This window comes from Lissotriton vulgaris, chromosome 10 (genome assembly GCF_964263255.1).
Source record: "Lissotriton vulgaris chromosome 10, aLisVul1.2, whole genome shotgun sequence".
Classification (NCBI taxonomy): Eukaryota; Metazoa; Chordata; class Amphibia; order Caudata; family Salamandridae; genus Lissotriton; species Lissotriton vulgaris.
In genome coordinates, this window is record NC_141698.1 from 74,289,778 (window position 1) to 74,309,227 (window position 19,450).

Below are 19,450 nucleotides of genomic sequence, written 5' to 3' on the forward strand. Positions count from 1 at the left end.
ATACATTTTAGGTTTTTTTTTATTATCGGGATTTGATAATGTGACTTTGTAGCTTTTTTTCTTTTTTATCGTTTAGATACTTAGAATGTTGTCACCAAATCTTGGACTACCAATCTCTAACCTGCCTATGGTTAACGAGCTCAAGTAATTTGTTGCAAAGTATGTGCATATAGATGAACACATAATAAACACAGAAGTAGTTGAGCAAAAATGCACACAATTAGGAAATCAATGTAATAGGTAAAAAAACAAACTTTCGTTATTTTTAATTTCCTTTTCCTTCAGTATGGCTATTGTCCATTCATAAGTTTTGTAGATGCTGAAACTTTGCGCACCCAGTTCCCTAAACCAGCTGCACATATAAATTCAGGTTACATGCAGAAATGCTTTGATTTATGAGTGCAATGAATTGAAAAATTAGAACTTGCACACCTAAATCCATTCATTACCTATGTATAATACTTAATTTGAATTGTGTTACACTTGGGGAAATCTTATTCCATGGATGGACAATGGAAATTCCCTGAAAGGTTTGTGTAGAATCACAACCTCAAGAGCTTATGGGTACTCCCTTTTCCAAACCAATCCTACCCTGAATGCCATCAGAGATTTACTCTTTTCAATGACAGTCATGGGCTAGGTACACTCCCAACATAGTTAGGGATGCAGGAAGATAGCTTTTGGCACAGGGGAGAAGGTTTCTTAGTGGAGAAAAAAAGAATCTATAATGCTACAGATGTGATTGCATTTCTCACTTCCACAAGTATGGGAACCAGTAACTATCGCAGGTTTTCTAGAGAAATCTTTGCAAGTATTTGTGCAATTCTGCATCCATTTAAGGGTGTAAACTAGAAAGTCCAGATGTACGAATATTTTTGTGGAACTGACCATGAAAATGTTTTTGTGCCAACCTGATCTGGTTATTCTATCCGTGATGTTCCTGGTAATTCATTTTTTGCAGTAACATCGACCGAGAATTTGGGGAAGATGAACGTGAAGCAATGGAACTTGCTGGTGGGGATGATAGCGACGATGATGATGATGAGGACTCTTCATCACACCGCCTTTGGGTCGACCGATTTACACCAAGACACTACACAGATCTACTAAGTGATGACGTAAGCAGTCCCTTAATTTCCCTCGCCAGTTGCACCTAATCGAAACTCATCAAATTTAAGATGTTCTCAAAGATCAGAATACTCTAGTTAATTGTGCATGACCTTATATAGATTTAAAATCCAACTTAAATAACTGCTTGTATGTAGATGATGAAACCCCTAACCTAGAAAAGTTGTATGCGTATGGGTACTGGTTTATGAGCACTGAGGATTTTATCCATGTGTGTGTTCAAGACTTTCTAAATTAAAGATTCATGAGATGTGTTTATGTACAGTGAGTCTAAGTAGTGATTAATTTGCATATTCATTGGTCATAATGAAAAATTGCCAGTATGCTGCCATTGAACCTCTCATGAGTATCTGTCTCCATGCTTGAAAGTCCACGCACCAGAGCCCACATGAGTTGAAAAGACATTTGACACATCCATGTACTTGGGCCTGCACATTTAGTAAATTTTTTATTATAATAAATGTAATGGAACAGTTTTAGGCAGAAGAATTTGCTGTATTCCGACCAATCCCTACACTCATTAGGCTTTTCACCTTTATGCTGCTACTGGAGAAAGACCTACTGCTGCTCAATCGCTTTGTAGCTTTCAACATCAGATTCTATGCCAGTCCTCCAGAGTGTCTTGTTTAACATGGGGAACTTGTCTTGTATACAGGTGTTCATCTGCAATGTGGTTAGGTGAAGGATTATGCCGTCTTCATCTGCTTTTTTTTTTTCTTCATAACCAGGTTTTTTTCGTTTATTTAGCAGCGCAATCTAACATTACAGGCAGAAAAAGTGGAGCATTCAGAGTTATAACAGTACAAAATCAATCTGTTCATGAGGACAAATTATAGTAGGACCACCACTTCACCCATCTTCGGGATTGTGCGCCCCCATACAGTTGAGCGCAGAGCCCCATAAACTCCATCAAGTTCAAAGCGGTAGGCAGGTTCCTCCCAGCCTCGAGTAAACCAGTTGTTTGCGGCCACCAATTGAGCTGCCAGATAGTACACATAGATATCCGACATCCCCATGACCTCTGTCAGGGTGATTTCCGTGCTAAGCTGAATGGCACTCTGTGGCGTTTCCCAGCCCAAATGAAGGTGTTGAGTTTGGAAGTCGGAGATCGGAACCATCCCATGATATGGGAAATGGGAAATTCGCAAGGACATATAGATACCGGGGAGGGCGCATCATCTTGAAGAGTGCAGTGCTCCCCATGGGATTGAGTGGGAGGCTGTTCTAGCGGTGCAGGTCTCTATCAAGGGTGTGATGAACCATGTTAATGTTAATGTTAAGCTAAACTTGTAAAGCGCACTGACACCATAAGTTTCCTGGCGCTAAATGATTGGAAGGAGGCGACCAAGAGACTAATTGGACTTAGAAAAGAGCCAGGTTTTCAAACTCTTTCTGAAACTCATCAGGGTGTCAGAGGTCTTAATTGCCAGGGGGAGGGAATTCCACAGCTTGGGTGCCAAGTAACTGAATCTGCGGCCTCCCAGCTTTTTAAGTTTAACCATAGGGGTGACCAGGAGGTGGAGATGGGCTGAACGGAGGTTGCGGGCTGGGCAGTGCGTGACAATGAGTGACTTCAGAAAATTGGGACAGTTGCAATGGAGGGCCTTAAATATTAAGCAGCCAATCTTGAAGGCGGCCTTTTGTTCAATTGGCAATCAGTGCAATTTGTGCAATAAGGGTCTCGCTGACTGCCATTTTGGGGTTTTATGGATGAGCCTTGCTGCCTGATTTTGCACAATCTGTAGGCGATGGAGCAAGGACTGCGAAAGGCCTATGTAAAGGGAGGTAGAGAAATCAAGACGGGAAAGAACAAGGGAGATTACGACTTGTACTAGTGCATCATGCGAGAGCAGATGAGAGATTTTACGTATTTTCCGTAGCTGAAACATACTGGACAAGATAACCGCCCCTACATGGGTTTTAAGAGAGAGGTCAGAGTTGATAGTAACGCCCAGGCTCTTGACCGAACCAGAGGGGCTGGGAGATGCGCCCAGCTCCGTTGGCCAGAACTGTGGGCCCCAGTGAGCCGCGCTGTTGCCAGGCAGGATTAGTTATGTTTTCTCCGGATTTAGTTTAAGTTGATTATGGATCATCCATTGCTGAATGTGGAGCATCACTGCTTGGAAATCTGATGCGGCATCAGGGGAGTCCAGGGGAAAGATGATCTGCATGTCGTCAGCATAATTGAGGACAGTGCATTTCAAGTTTCTTAATGAGTGGATCAATGGCCGGAGGTACAGGTTGAACAATAAAGGGAAAAGGGAGGATCCCTGCGGGACTCCGCATGTCGTAGATACCTGAGTTGCCGCAAAGGGGCCTAGATGGACCGGTTGCCCGCTACCCGAGAGGAAGGACTTAATCCACTCACAGGCAGAAACCCTGGATGCCAGCTTGTCCGACACGGTGGAGAAGGATGTCAAGATCCACCGTGTCGAACGCAGCCGACAAATCCAGGAGCACTAGTGCCTGTGGGGACCCCCTGTCTGCGTTCTCCTGTAGCACATCCAGGTCTTTCAGGACATGCTTGGCACGGTAATCACCATGGCATGCACTGCATACAGGGGATAGGCACAGGGAACACACGGAGAGCAAGAACAGATGGAAGAGAGAAGGAATGGTGGATGTTAACAGCATCGAATGATCACCTACAGAACACTGCATGGTCTCCTTCTTTTGAATGATATTAGATCCTAGAAACCGTGTTTGAACTTTGTTGGTGGTCCTACATTAACTTTACTTTAGGCCATCCTATATTCCATCCCTTAATCCTAGCACCCTTAGAGGAACTTTGTTGTAATTCTTGAAACCCTCTTTTAAGTATGCGCATTCACCAGACAAAATGTCACCAGAATCTCCCATGGGTCCACTGCCAGGCAACACCTACCCGCAATCCAGTCATATATAATGGTGTCTCTTTGCCTCAAATTGAATTTCATGGCACATGAACCATTTCATCATAAGCTAAAACCCCAATCCGGCAGCGGGTTTCACTGAAGTTCTGCTTGTTTTGAAACCAGGATGTTTAATCCTCTGCTATTAACCCAGTTCTCAAAGGCAGTTTTTCTACCAATTTAATATATTTTCATGGTCTACTCCTTTCGCTTGACTTTTTTAAACTTTGCACCCTTCTTCGCAAATACATTGTCATGCTCCCCCTTTTCTCACGGTTGAGCCCAGTAAGAACAATGCCTAGAAGTGGCCAGTCTTTCATTAAGTATCTCAAAAGGTGTTTTCCTTTTGGTATTGTTGAATGTCATATGGTAGGCCCACTAGTTGCCCGAGATACTTTTTTCATCTTGAACCTGCCTTCTTAAGCCAGTTGAATCGTCAGTTTTCTATAAACCTGTTGATGCACTTCGTATTCCCGTTACTCTTTGAGTGGTATAATGCTATCTTGATGTGTGCTATCCTATTGTCTTGTAAGAACTAAGTTGTTTCAGTCAATAAAATTGTAGCCCACTGACCATTTGGTTGCCGTAACCTCCTCTCACAAAGACTCGTCTAAAGAACCTCAATGATCTCTCCGGTGGCAGGTTTAGTTGCAAACTTAAAGCACATGCGCCTTCTCTCTTAGCTGCAGCTTTGCCCTTCATGAACATCTCAGCATGCAGTCCATGGTGGACCATCAAAAGGCCCTTCTTAACCTTTGTAGGTGCCAGCAAGCCACATGTGACCAGGGTTCCAGAATGATAGCAGCTTCTTCTGTGAAATGTGTGTCAGCTTGTTGTTAGTGTGCGGAGCTATGCTGTTTGAACAGGGCTACATTGTGCGCTGACTGTTGTGTTCATTTCGTCCCACAGCCTATCACTCGACCAAGCTTGTGATGGCATTGGACCTGCACACAGTACATTGCAGTTGAATCTCAGGTTGAGAGCAGGGCTGATAGGCACAGGAGCCAAGCAGCCGACTGCATGGTGTGCCTAAGAGGCTTTCTGATGCCATTGCAGCCATCATGGTCTCCAAAAGGGCAATGTGCTGTTTTTCTGTTATCCATGTTTGCGGTTCCACTCTTTTCTAATTCCATTTGGAATTAAATAGTGCTCAGACCCAGGAGGCACAAACTGAGACAGACTGCACAAAGACACAGTACAAATATTCTGTGTGCATTTGTGCATGTCTGTGTTCGAATACATTAGCACATTAAAGCCATACATATTTACCTTGCCAGTTTTTGTTTGAAAATCAAACAAGGTTTATTGATCAGAACCTTTCCTAAAACCATATTTCACAAAACACAAATTGCACCTTGCAAGGTTAGCCCAATTACGATACCTCCTGACCCAATAAACTTTACAGGAGTCTGTTCTTATCTGGTTGCTTAGGCATAAAACAAATCCTACGCGGTTGTGCCAGATTTCTTTTAATTAACACAGAATAATACAGAAAATCATAATACAAATGCATGCATTCATCTATCCCCACTTCACCCTTTTTTTTTTCTTCAAAATAATTTGCCAGTTTAAGTAATTTAGTAATAGAAAAACTGTGGGGGGGGGGGGGGGGGGGGAGGGGGGGGGGAGAGAAAAAAGTATTAGCAAAAACCATTATCAATTTCAAGACGTATACATCATTGAAGTATTTATGATTAACATCAGCCAGTGTAAGCTGTTGTTTATTAATAGTTGCGATAGAGGATTATAGATTGAGGCTATAGCGTTGGTATGTGCAGTGCAAGTTTTGCAGAGAGGTTATTCCCAAAATGTAGGATCTTCCGCAGTAGGGACGGATATGTTCACTGCATATATTTCTGTGGTGGGTGTTTGTAGTCGTGTGGTTAACCATCTACCATCTTGATCTGGTTCTGCTGAGATAATTGAAAGGCCAGAGGACTTGGAGATCAAGGTGAGGACCCCGTTTAAAAAAAAAAAAATAGCGGGAGACAAGGCAACTTCTGACTCTCATCCTATGTGGAAGCAAAGGACTTCTTTGTATCCAATTTTCGTCTCCTGTAAGAATACCAACCCACCCTTAAAAGATAGCCAATAATCAGAGTATTGTCTTTGCTTTATGGGGGTGGTTAAGTCCTTTGGCGTGAAGGGGAAAACCTGGTAGTGTTCGGATCAGCCATTAGAATACAGTGAGAGCATGGTATGCATGGTGTTATGGATGGCCATGGATTGTGAGACGGTCGGTGAGGAATCATGAGGATCATTTGACTCTGGATAGGGACAAGAAGACCGGGAGTAGCTAATGATAGGGTGATGGGCCATAACATGGAGAGAAGTCCCAGGACACGAGGTATAGAGTATGGGCGAGTGAATGTCGCTTGCAAGATACAGTCAGTAGGAACCGGAAAAGGGGCATAGCACAGGCCCCCCGCAACGCTTATAGATTGATATGGTTTAAACATTGAGGCCTTGTCGGGCGATTCATGTTCGTTTAGAGTACATAAAATACTTAGCATAGATTGAATACATAGATCTTAAGAAAACTCAGCACTGGTACATTAGCAATGTGGAGGCCCTATCAGCTAATAAATGTTTACTTAGAGTGCATAGATGTTAAGATAACTTGGTACGAGTAAATTGTCACAAGCTACTTGGTATGATCAACTTGGGATGAGTAACTTATTAGACAAGAGTTACTTATTGCAGTGTGACTTGTGTACATGAGTAACTTATTACACAGTGGCTTGTGTGTTAGCATGAGTATTGGCATACGTACTGTCATGCGTATTATCATACTTATGTATACAAAATCACAAAAAGACAGTTAAAATGAAAGAGAGACACAATATGAGACATACATTTGTCATTTAATCATGGTTAGTTTGAAGGAATCAATCAACTAATTGACATGATGTCATCGTTTTACATGCAACACCTTGTTCCTCAAATTTAACCCTAAAAAAGACCAGAGTCAACACATTTCGGTGGTAAAACCAGATGAAGCCACCTTCCTCAGGACAATAATATATCTGTACCTCTTAACGAATGGCCTATGATATTTACCTATGCTTTGAAGGTGAGACCAATATACAGGCTGATCTCAGCTTTTTTAGAGGAATCGTCAAACGTTCCTTGTTAAAAACTCTCTTGTGATCTCACCAGAGGAAAGTCACTTCTCATCCCACCTAAAAGGGTGCGGAAAATAATTTTAAAATCAGTATCCCCCGCTGATCAGTCCAAGTCTTCAATTGCCGGTCCTTGTCAGTGTAATATTAATGTAGGGGTTTCTTTAGAGGTACTCCTCTGTATAATATCCACGTAATATTAAAAAGTGGTAAAGGCTTATTGCCGATTCTTTTCCTCACTCGATTGGCCGTTAGAACTCGTTCAATCTGACCGGTATCAGACACACCCCTCCATTCACAGGAACATAAAAAAAATAATTATAATACGAGATTACATTTGGATTATATAAATTGGTTTTGGATTTCCCTTTAAAGACTGGTGGAGAGGTAACCTTGAGTGCTTCTGGGTATGCGAGTTGAAAGATTGAATACTAGCCTTCCAAGAGTAGTATAATTTTCAAACAGTTTATGGTGAGAATAGAGGGGTCGCTCTTGTGTTTTTATATGCATATTATCAGACAGGTACATGGATGTATGGAGTCCTAGGGAGGCCTAAGGATTTATATAGAGGCATTGTGAGAAGGGGGAAAGGGTTGCGGATAGGTGAGATTTGCATCTCACCAGGGAGTACATCGTGAGTTGAGGAAGTATGGTGCGCAGTGGTGAGTAATGATGCGCAGTGTGTTAAATTATGGAAGGATACTTGGTGGGTTTATAATGGTGTAATTATCAGTCCCTGATTTATAACCTGTGTTGTGTCCCTTCGAGCGTACGCAGAGAGTTGGGTTGTATCATAGAGTACAGGATGTAGTGGTGGGATAGCGGAATGGGTTGTAGGGGTTGTATCAAGACCACTGTCTTCACAAGGGGTTGTTTCGAGCGGAGTGAGTGGTGTTTGTTGCCTGGTGGGATATGGTAGTGCTTAAACCCTAAGGTAGTGTTTGAGTTCTGAAAGGTAAAACATTAGAAAACATTTTAAGCTTTATAAACATTAGACACCTAGAGTGGCATTAAAGAGCTTTGTAGAGGCATGCCACAAAACGTAGATATGAGGCATACAGGGCATTATGCAACTTTTGTAGAACAACGTAAAGCACTGTGACTAGCTACAAAGGTTATTGAGGCGCTCAGCCAGTTACACGTTGTGTGGCCAACAACATCAACTAGGACCACTTGTGGAGGCTTCCATATGATTTGCTTTAGTGTTGTCTAGGCAGACTCGTAAGTCGTCGGTTCAGAAAAAAAGCTGGTTTTGCCATGGAAGTTGATCTTAAATTTGGCTGGCCCAATAAAGGAGTGTTTGATGGCTCTGACAGTAATGAACATTTGAGGGCCAGGAAACCTAGTCCTTTGATGAGTGTCTCTCTGGTGGAGTCTTGGGAGATGTTGATCTTTGCGCTTTGCCAGAGGAGCAACCTCATTTTCTTCATGCTAGATAAGACGAGTTCAGTGTGCTGGTAGCGCAGAGGTCCAAAGATTAGACCCCGTCAGGTGGATGTGCTTTTAGGTTTGTAAGAGGGTACCTTATGGCTGCGTTCAATTTCAAACTCTTTGCTGAAGGTAATACCTAGAGTGTCTGGATTCCATATCTCAAGGAGTGTGATCACAAGGGGGCTTTATCTTCTGTTCTCCCCTTCTATTACGTCCTTCCAGTTCCGTTAATTCATGTTTGAGAGGGAGTTGTCATTCTTAAGTAGATGTTTGAAGTGCGCCTCAAGGAGGTCCTCTGTCATGCTTTTTCGTTTTTCGGCATTCGTTACACCCGGGTTTAGTTCCTTGAGGTCTCTTCTGATAGCAGCGACTTAAGTTTGCAGCATATCAGTGTTGGTCTTTGTGCTTTGAGCAATTTCGTGAACGTTTTATAGTTTTTTGAAAATCATTTCGAGTGTGGAGTGGCTCTCATGCTTTTTCTTGATCAGGGAATCGTGGTTTATGTCCTGATATTTCAACCTTTTCAGTTCAGGTTTAGGATTCTGGTCTTTCGGCGATTTGTGATCTCTCTCATCCGCCAAGACTGTAGGAGTCTGGTGAGTACTGGTGGAGGAGTGCTCCTGGAGAGAGAAAGAGAGACGGAGATTCCCTAGTCTTGCGTCTTTCTCAAAAAAATATAGGCAGATCTGTTTTGTTTTAAAGAATCCTTACACAAGGAGAAGTACATAGGTACTGTTATAATTTAAATGTTGCAATAGTTTTTCACAACATGTCATTTGATTTGGAACAGTGGTGCTGAAATGTACTGAGTGAATTTTCTTCTCAGTGCAGTAGTATGTTGAAATGCAACCTTATTCTGACCATTTACTCATCATGATTCTTACATACTCTTTTGAAGAGTTGTATGCGCTACGTGGCGCTCCTAATAATAACTGCTCTATCTACCCTTTTCCTCCTCACAAGTTCAGCTGTACTCGGTGCGGCTTCTCCTTACGAACTCCCACTAAATGTAGAACCCTTCAACACCAAGGTAGACGAAAGAGGCAAGCAAACTCTAGGACAGCTTCCACTCGCCCCCCTTTAAGATTCTGGAGTATCAATTGCAGATCCTTGCCACAACACAGATATAACATCCATGACTTTCTTGTTGAAAATCAACCTGATGCTATACTCCTGACTGAGACGTGGCTTTGGGATTGCTCAGGTCCGGATATTGCAAATGCAATTCCTTTCAATTATGCCATTCTTCGTCAGGATAGGGTCTCTGGCAGGGGTGGCGGAATTGCAATTGTCTACAGGAATGTATATACTTGTAAACTGGTAGATGCCACTCAAAAAGATTGTGAATCGGCCCTATTTAAACTGACCATCACCCCCCAATTGACGTTGTCAGGACTAATGGTATATCGTCCCCCTGGGACAGCGAGCTCATGGATAACATCATTACCAGATTTTTTAGCTCCAGTACTGCTCAAAGCATCGAATTTTACGATCTTAGGGGACCTAAATATACATCTGGAAGACCATGAGTGTCCTTATAGAAATCAGTTTCTCTCCATTCTGGAAGCTTTTAATCTTCAACTTCAAAACACAGGCCCCACACATTGCGCTGGCCATCTATTAGACCCGATTCTGTCCAATCTTCCCTTAGACTGTTCTCGAGAAGCCCTACAAATTGCCTGGTCCGACCATTTAGCCGTCCCTTTCTCTTTAGATATGGCTGAAACAGTAAAAAGACCTGAGATGGGAACTGCTAGACCAGCTCGGAATTGGGGTAAGATCAACATGCCAGAACTCAATAATCTGTTGATCAAAACACTTCCGTGCACTGAACTACCAGTTGCTGCACTCAGTTGCGCCACTGAACTTTGGCTATCTAATGCTGTCAATTTGGCGTTACCGATGACATCGAAGTCCGCTTCCTTACATCATCCCCCGGCTCCGTGGTACTCTGAACAACTTAAATGTCTGTAAGACCTTGGAGCGTAAATGGAGACAAGGTTATTCCCCCTCACATAAAATCATCTATAAAGAAGCCTTGAAAAAGTACCACAATAGCTGAAAAACTGCTAAAGCAGATTATGCTAAAAAAACTGTGACTGATGCACGAAATTGCCCTAAGGTGCTATTCTCCGTTGTTAAAAAATTGACCGGTGCCAACTCCACTCCTCCCTCTCCGGCACTTGATGCCGCTCAGTGTCAATCCTTGGCAGATTACTTTATAAAGAAAGTTGATCTTATCTACGACCATTTCACCTCACTCCCAGAGACTACCTCTATTGCCCCTGACATGGTCCAGGAACCGGTAAACAACGCCATTGATGCAGTAATTACTACTTGGCAGCCTTTAGATGCCATCTCCTTTGTCTCCTGCTTAAATAGTGTGCGATCGGGCTCCCCACGGGATGCTCTCCCAGCCAAAATATTAAAACAATTAGATCCCCTCACACACCCCATCATCATTAAACTACTAAACGCTTCTCTGAGCGAGGCCCATGTCCCCCAACCTTGAAAACACGCCATGGTCGTACCTTTATTGAAAAAATTGGGTGCAGATTCCTCCAACTCTGCCAATTTCCGCCCTATATCACTGTTGCCTATCTTTTCGAAGATATTGGAGAGACATATTAATTCCCAGCTTTCCAAACTAGTCGAAAACACTGCCTTTCTCCATCCCTCGCAGTCGGGCTTTCGGCCACGACACTCAACTGAGACAGCCCTCCTGGGGGTAACAGAGAGTCTTAGGCACGGTGTCGATCAGGGTAACACCATGGCGCTCATCCTGCTGGATTTGAGCGCAGCCTTCGACACCGTGTCGCATTCCATCCTTATTGACTCTCCGAAATCCCTAGGTGTGGCAGGCCAGGCCCTGGCCTGGGTATTGTCGTTCCTTAGCGACCGAACCTTTCAAGTGTTTTCCCCTAAAGCAGCTTCCACCATCTGTCCATCTACCCGCGGCGTTCCCCAAGGTTCAATCCTTAGCCCTTTATTATTTAATATTTATGTCAAACCCTTGGCGACCATAGTTGAACAGGCTGGGCTAACCTTGTTCTCCTATGCAGATGACACCCAGATTGTCTTCTCCCTATTAGGGAGAGACGAGAACAACACCTCCGCACTCAAGTCTGGCCTCATTCTTGTGGCCGACTGGATGCGGAGAAATTGTCTCAAGCTGAATGGGGAGAAGATCGAGGTGGTCATTCTGGGTCGGAACAAACATCTTTGGGGCCCCCGTCATTGGCCCATTGAACTGGGCAATGCGCCTACGCCATCCACTGCAGCTCGTAACCTGGGCGTCATTATTGACGACAGGCTAACTATGAAGCAACAGGCTACTAAGGTTGCAGCCATTTGCTTCTCAACGCTGCGGTGGCTTCACAAGATTTTGTGGATGCTCCCCCTCTCCTCTCGCAGAACCGTAGTCCAGGCACTTGTAACATCACGCCTGGACTATGGCAATATTCTCTACCTGGGCGCAGATAAAGCCACCATACATGTGCTTCAGGTTGTACAAAATGCGGCTGCGCGCCTGCTAAAGAACGTCCCTAGACGCACTTCAGCTGCTGCCGCGTTGCGTGACCTTCATTGGCTGAGCGTTCCCGAACGTGTTAAATTCAAGGCACTCTGTTACATGTTCAAGGCCAAGCAGGGCAGCGCTCCAACTTATATCCAAGGGTTGGTAACACCTTACACACCCTTGCGCTCACTAAGGTCATCGGACACTGGCAATTTCACAGTGCCAAGATGTAAGCTGGCAAGAATGGGAGGCCGCTCCTTTTCTATTTTGGGCCCGAAATATTGGAACTCCCTCCCACTAGCACTAAAGTCAGAGACCAACCTGCTCCGCTTCCGTAGGGCTCTGAAGACTCTTCTGTTCACCAAGCGCAGTCAATAGTTGGTTGTGGCCTCAAGTCAGGTGCTGCATTGTCCTTTCTTCTATAGTCTGTCCCTGGCGCCGGGAAACCACTGTTGGTAGCTGTGCGCGGTAAAAGCTTAAATAAATAAATAAATAAATAAATAAATAAATACACTCTGCCTTATTTGCTATAAGAAATTTACTTTAATAATATACTGAAAGTTGATATTTCTGATTCTGCCATATTATTACAGGTAGTGTGATTTTGCAAAAATACTCACTTGCATGCAACAGAATGGGTGGTCAAATAAAGTGTATAAACAGTATTACTTTTGTGGAATTGTGCGATCAGAAAAATGTGTACTGACAGTTTCATTAGAAAAGTATTTCCAAAATCCGTTTACCCAGAAGGTGTGTGTGTTTATCTAATGTTAGTGTATGCTTATTATGGTCTGTGTATCTTTGGGTAGGGCTGATTGGTGCATATGTGGAGTTTGATATCACAGGAAAGGGCCAGTATGCTTGCGTGAGAATCTGCCTAGTCCTCTTTAAAGATTTTGTGTCGCCTACCTTTTGTTTTGAACTTGTGGCCCTGTGAACGCAGCTTGCGCTGCACTGTTCTTCTTGCAGTACACAAACCGCTGCCTGCTGAAGTGGCTAAAGCTCTGGGACACAGTAGTGTTTGGCAGGGAGAAAACAGTGAAGAAAGCCAAGCCAGCCACAGACACCCGACAATCCTTTAAAGACCAGAAGAAGGACCAGAGGCCGCAAACCAAGTTTAAGACGAAAGCTGAGATTGTGGAAGAGATCCTGGAGGCCGAGCTGGATCAGCACAAAAGGCCCAAGAACAAGGTGAGGTCTGGCTGCCAGAGGAGGCTGGAGGATCACAGGGATGCCAGAGGCTTTCCACAGTTGCTTTCTAGGTGATGGGCTGGGATATTCCTTTACATGGGTTCTTTACCTCTACCACAGTGTCTTTTTTAGGCATTTATATTGCACCATAGACTCCTACTGTCACATTCTTGCTTACTCTATTCATCATTGTCGTACCTACCTGAACAGATTTGGTAACTGATGCTCACAGTATCAAAGCTTACACTGTTGTTGAGATTGTGAGTGCTCATTGTGCTCAACCCCACACCTTTCACCAGCTCTCAAACTCACACCTAAATTGCCTCAGAGATGCTCACGGCACAATATGTGAAGCAGATAATCATGGAGTGTTTATTAGTTACACCATGTCATCTTCATGGCAGATTTTGCCACCTGATCAACGGCAGATTTGCCTTTGAAGAAACCTTTCTCACTGTGGGCTGCCAGTGTGTGGAAGCTGTCCATGGACGGCTACTACCCAAGCCTAAAACGAATGAACTTTTATCATCTTTCCCCATCAGTCTTTGTAAAAAATGTGTTTCCCAAAATTCGAAATTGGGCACAATCAAAGTAGGAGCTAATTTGTCAGCTTTCAGTAAGTTCTAAAGGCATGGGTTCAATTCTGCAATTTGTGCATTTAGTCAGGTAAGGATATTCCATCTTTGTGCTTCTTTTTAAATTCCGAACACTCAAAGTTCCCTTGCACGGCTAAGATTCTAGCAATTGCTTCGTAAACAATGTTTCAGGTATTGCCTGTCAATACTGCAAGAATATCTGAGTTCTTAATGTTGAGTTGTATTCAATTTCTTTCTCTCTGATGACCTGACTTGCTTCCCATTGCACCTAGCGCACCAGTTATGCACAGGAATTTGGGTTTCTTGATTCATTTGCATCGTCTACAGAAAGTAAAGGCGATATTACATCTCAGTTAGTCCTCTGAGCTGTGAATTATTCTGCAGTTTGCAGAGTAGTGGAAATCTTCTCTATTGGCGCAAACTGTTCCTTCCCTGAAATATTCCGGTGTCATTTATAGTTAATAAACATGATTTGACCTTCATTGTATAGTCTATAAATGTATCCTGGTTGCTGAGATGGGTGGATGAGTCTAGGCGTCACGCTACAGTGGTCAGGACTCAATATTGACTGACGGTGGCACGCGCCTCACGAATGGCTACACCCAAGAGCCATTGGAAAGTGGATAACTTGAGTTGTGGGTGGAGGTCTGTGAGTTTTTATCAAATGTAGTGAGAGGAATAATAACCAGGACCGCAGAGACCGCGTCAGTCTATCCTATTCGGATTTGGGACAGCTAACCGGACGCCCGGCCTTGAGAAAGCCCTCGGCCAACTGGCTATCGGGCGAAACACGTGTCAGCTGTTTTTTTTGTGATTTCACTATTTTAACAAATTATTAAAAACGACACATTGTGTTAACAAAAGAATATGAGTTTTGTAAATTTAATATTCCTCTCACTACATTTGATAAAAAGGCACAGACCTCCACCCACAACTCAAGTTATAAATGTAGCCTGGCTGACTAGGTATTACCCTGATTACTAAATCAAGTGTACTATTGTCACGACTGCTAGCTCCTCAGGATCGGAACGATACTCAAATGGAGTCCACCTCCTGACGTCCCTGCACTCTGACTAGCTATAAGCATACAGAGCACAAAAGCAGGCAAGAAAGGGAAAGGTAAAGGTGGGAGCTGCAGTGGACGGGACACCTGTAACAAAAGAAGGCACACATTAATACATGCAATCCTCTTCCTACCCTTCTGTACTGTCTCCCTGGACATAAAGCAGTACCTGGTCAATGTTCAGGAGATGAACCCTTCCCTTATCTGAGATACTTCTCTCATAAAACCCGGTTGACCTAGAATTGAAGAACAACAACCGGTTAGTCTTTAGGAATCATACATTATTCACAGTGGTTCAATAATTTACCCAAGTACCATACATACCCATAACTTACTCCCCAGAAAGCCTGTAGAATATCAAGTCTTTGTGGAATCTCTTTTCCAGAGGGGATTGAGTAGACATCTACCGCCACATGGCTCCAAAACGAGGAAATCATAAACCATGGTCAGGGCCTCCCTACCCTAATGTCTCGTGGAGGTGTAATATCACGCAAACCATTAAATCCATCCACGTAAATATAAGAAAACAAAATCAGCCTTACCGGCAGGCGTCGGAATTCAGACAATGACTCCCAGTGTGTTCTGGTAATGAGGCTGCAAGCCCGGGGTGTTGGACTGATGAGATTGAACTCGGGAGGGGGCAATCCAGCGGCTCCCAGTTCGAGGATCCTCAATGCTACCACACCCTGGTTCCAAATACCTGATGCAGCTGGGAGGGGGCAATCCAGCGGCTCCCAGCCCTTCTCTTAGGCTTAAGATTAATTCCCAGGATCAAACTCTATGGCGCGTTCACTCCGCCGAGTGAAAGAACAGGTTTATCCTGTTTGTGCACGGAGGGGGAAAATCCAGCGTCTCCCGGCACGATCACAGGAAATCAGGAAACAAGACGTAGCAGAATACTGCCTGGGGCGCTCTTGCTCAGCCCAGCATGAGCGCGAACTTCGCTCCGCAGCCGCGGAGACAACCCAGGCCAACGGGAGGAAACAAACTAATCCAAAACGGCTCCGCAGGGTCAGGGCGTCCACAGTGCCGTGAACAAACTCCAAGGACAAAATCATGGGCCAGGACCTCTGTCTCTCGCATTGCTAAATGCCTTCCTGGTCCTCCCCCTATTGCTAGGCATTATGGGAGATGTAGTCTTCCCTGTGTTCCCATTTTCGACAAACATGTCCGTACGGTCCTGACAATTATTTCACTTTTGCAAATGGGCAGTATTGTATGCTTGTACTTGTGTATGCTTCTTTTTTGAGTCCTTTTTGGTAAGTGTTGGAGTGATTTATTGATATAAGAGTTTTACACTTTCTGCAAAGTGTAGTAAATATGTTCTGCAAAAGTTCAGGAATCCCATTAATGTTTGTAGCACTCTAAAAGAACTAGGGGGCACAAGCCTCCCACATCTTTCCAAGAACGAGGCGCCTTTACTCTTCCTTCTCTGGATAATTCATATCCTAAAAAGATTTTTTAACAAGCAAATTTTGTATTTTCTGAAACAAAAACACCCGCCTCAGGAAGCTTTGTGAAGATTCTATGTACATGTTGTAAGTGTTCATGTATATCATCAGTGATGTTTTTGTCATAATTGTAAGAGACTACACTCTCATCACTAACTCAACTATTTGTGCCACAACTACACTGCCAATGTTGTAAAATGAAATTCGATGCCACCTAATATGAAGGAAGTCAAATAATATAATTTGGGGCCATTCTTTGGTAGAAAACCTATCTTTGTCTATCATTGTTTTGTATTTCTTGCTAGTTAGTTCGATCATTAATTCCAATACTATGTTCATTTTGTACAGCATATGTTTTACAATATTGCTTCAAATTGTGCTATTTGTGCTTATTGAGCAGTGAAAGATGATTAACAGTTACTTGTTAAAAAATCGACAAGATAAGCTAATTACAACCATCATTTAGATTATCCTAATTACAACCATCATTTAGATCATCCAATCAAAATTACTAAAATGCAAACCGTGCCAAATCATAGGTCCTCCAGATGATACAAGATTGAATTGAGGAAAGCGAATAAAGTGCACTTTAACAATTAAACAGAAACAAACAAGTTGCATCCATCTTTGGAAATCCCAGCAAAATTGATAAAGTGCTAAACAGTACCAGATTTTTACATCCTTCAAATTCTACATGTTTAAAGTGCAAGGTGTGATTAAAATATATTCTAGCAAATTGAATGCTAAAATTCAATACATCTCTAATATCAACAAACTGTTGAAGTACTTGCTGATGGGACATAAAAACTAAAAATGAAGTACATTATTCCGAATAAAGTGCATTGTAATCTCCTTAATTTATCAGATTTTAGAACCTGGTATTAATTGTTGATGGTCATGTGAAAGCAAAGTATTCATTGTTGATGGGCATGGGATGATACTTTCCTGATACTAAAATACATTTTAGTTTTTAAGGTCTCTTTCTACCTCCAGTTTTGTTTGATATTTTGTTTACCTGTGGTTCATCACATGAGGTGCTGTACCTTTATTCCACCCTGCCTAATATTTGTCCAATGCTGGAGCCAATTGTAATGTACACTTTGTGGTATACTGGTCCTTACCTACCTGGGGCACTAATGAAGTAAATACTCCCATTATAACTTCGACTCGTAATGGAGCTTCGTTTATGACCTGAAGGGGGCAGTCGTCTTCTGCGAGTATTATCAGCCAACTGAGTGCAGAAAATCATTGAGATTACTCACTCTGTATCCCCTTCAATCTGAATCCGAACTAAATCTGCTCCAATTAGATGCCCATCAGATGATCCGATTGTATATAGTCATTAGTGTCCTCCATGATCAGGTGATATTTCAGTCTTTCGTGGGCTATAGTTATTCCCTTCACACTGTCTAGCACAACCATCTCCCAATCATGTTCTTCTTCAGGAGAAATCAGGACACATTCACCATCCTTACAATATCTCCTCTTTTTTTTGAAGAGGCTACTTTCATGGTCCCAATCCCCGACTTTGCCCTCCTCTCTGCTTATATGTTTGCCCTTTGTCAGGTCCTGGTGAAGAATGGCCGCTTTTGCTTGACTCTGATTTCTTATCTCCATGATCATGTGAAGAATCAAGAGTACCACTCATCGGAGGACTGATCTTTCCTGGAGCTCCTTTTTCCCTCCTGTCTCTCAGATTATTTCCTCTGTTCTTCATCTTCACAATAAAATGCTTTTCTTTTTAAAACCACGTCTGAACGCTTTTATACGCTACACAGAAGATTATTGCTGTTCCAGGTGCCTTTTCTTTGGAAGATATTCATTTCCTGCCTTCGTGTTTTTTTTTTTTTTTTACCGAGGTCTTTACTATTTTACCCCAATGGATACATAAACGTGGGATATTCTTTTTGGTAACTCCTCTTCTTTCTGATTCTTTGAATTTGCAGCATATGTCTGGCGAATTGCTCATAGAACTGATCACTTTTAATATTACCAAGCCCTATCACAGCTGTTGCATGTAAGCTTAATTCCTAAGACCATTGCAAGTGATGCTCTATATTCTTCCTGTATTTGTTTAAGTACTTTTGGTAATAGTGGCATGCCGTGTGTAGTCCTAGATAAGGCAGCAAACACACTTCCCCATCCCTGACACTGTACATTGGGGATTGCCTCAATAGGTGGGCACACATGCAAAATGTGGTGTTTGTCCAGTAGAGTAGAATGAGGAAGCACTTGTTTCTAATTAATAGGTTTTCTTTGCTGACCACAAAGATATCGTATTTCTTTTAGTTGAGCAAAGTCCCATTACAGTATTTATTGTCAGTGGATTAATGGCATTACCCTACATCTGTTTAGGTGTTTGTACAATCTACTATTTCAATACTTCGATACTGCGATATGTCTGTCTCAATAGTCTGTATATGTTTTCTTCTTCTGTAAGCATTTCCCTAGTCTCTGCTATAGCAAGATATTCCCATTCTGGGTGTGGTGTGGATGTAGCTAATACAGGTCAAGTCTGCCCTGGCAATGTGAGTGGACCTAAACCATACTGCTTGTACTGTATGTGGTTGTTTCTTGTTAAACAATGCAAATTGCTCAATGTAAGTCAATGGCACCTCAGTATAAACAAAAGGATCATTTTTGAATGGAGGATCAATCTTTACCTACTTTGTAAATATCTCTGCTGTATCTGCAGCCTTTAGTTAAATCCAAAAGTAGAACACCTCCATAGTATGTACCGGTCTACTCCGACCACTGGTACTACTTTGCCCCATTTAATGGAATCGCCTTTCCGTCATGTGGGCAGGGGGGGGGAATGTTTGCTGGTATCTCAACCACATCTAATTAATTCAGTCTTCTCTGATTCTCTAGCCATTGCTCCCAACAACTAAATAGCACTACTCACAATATGGGATGATCCTTTGCATCTGTTTAGCGCTTACCAAACCCCAGCATGAGACTGGGATAATTCTCCAACCTTCTGTGGCGAATCATAAAATACATCGGATATAGCCGGTTAAGACTATGTGTTCAGCCTATCTCTAGGGCCCTGGGACTTAG

The 19,450-nt window shown here is 42.8% G+C and overlaps 1 protein-coding gene across 1 annotated transcript in view; it reads left to right on the forward strand.

The window, feature by feature from the left end:
• The window catches only part of CHTF18 (chromosome transmission fidelity factor 18), a 314,022-nt gene that overhangs the window by 60,459 nt on the left and 234,113 nt on the right, over positions 1-19,450 (forward strand). The window contains exons 7-8 of the mRNA XM_086940533.1: positions 962-1,118; positions 13,059-13,280. Of these exons, the coding sequence (XP_086796659.1) occupies positions 962-1,118; positions 13,059-13,280 (379 nt within the window). The remainder of the gene's footprint in view (positions 1-961; positions 1,119-13,058; positions 13,281-19,450) is intronic.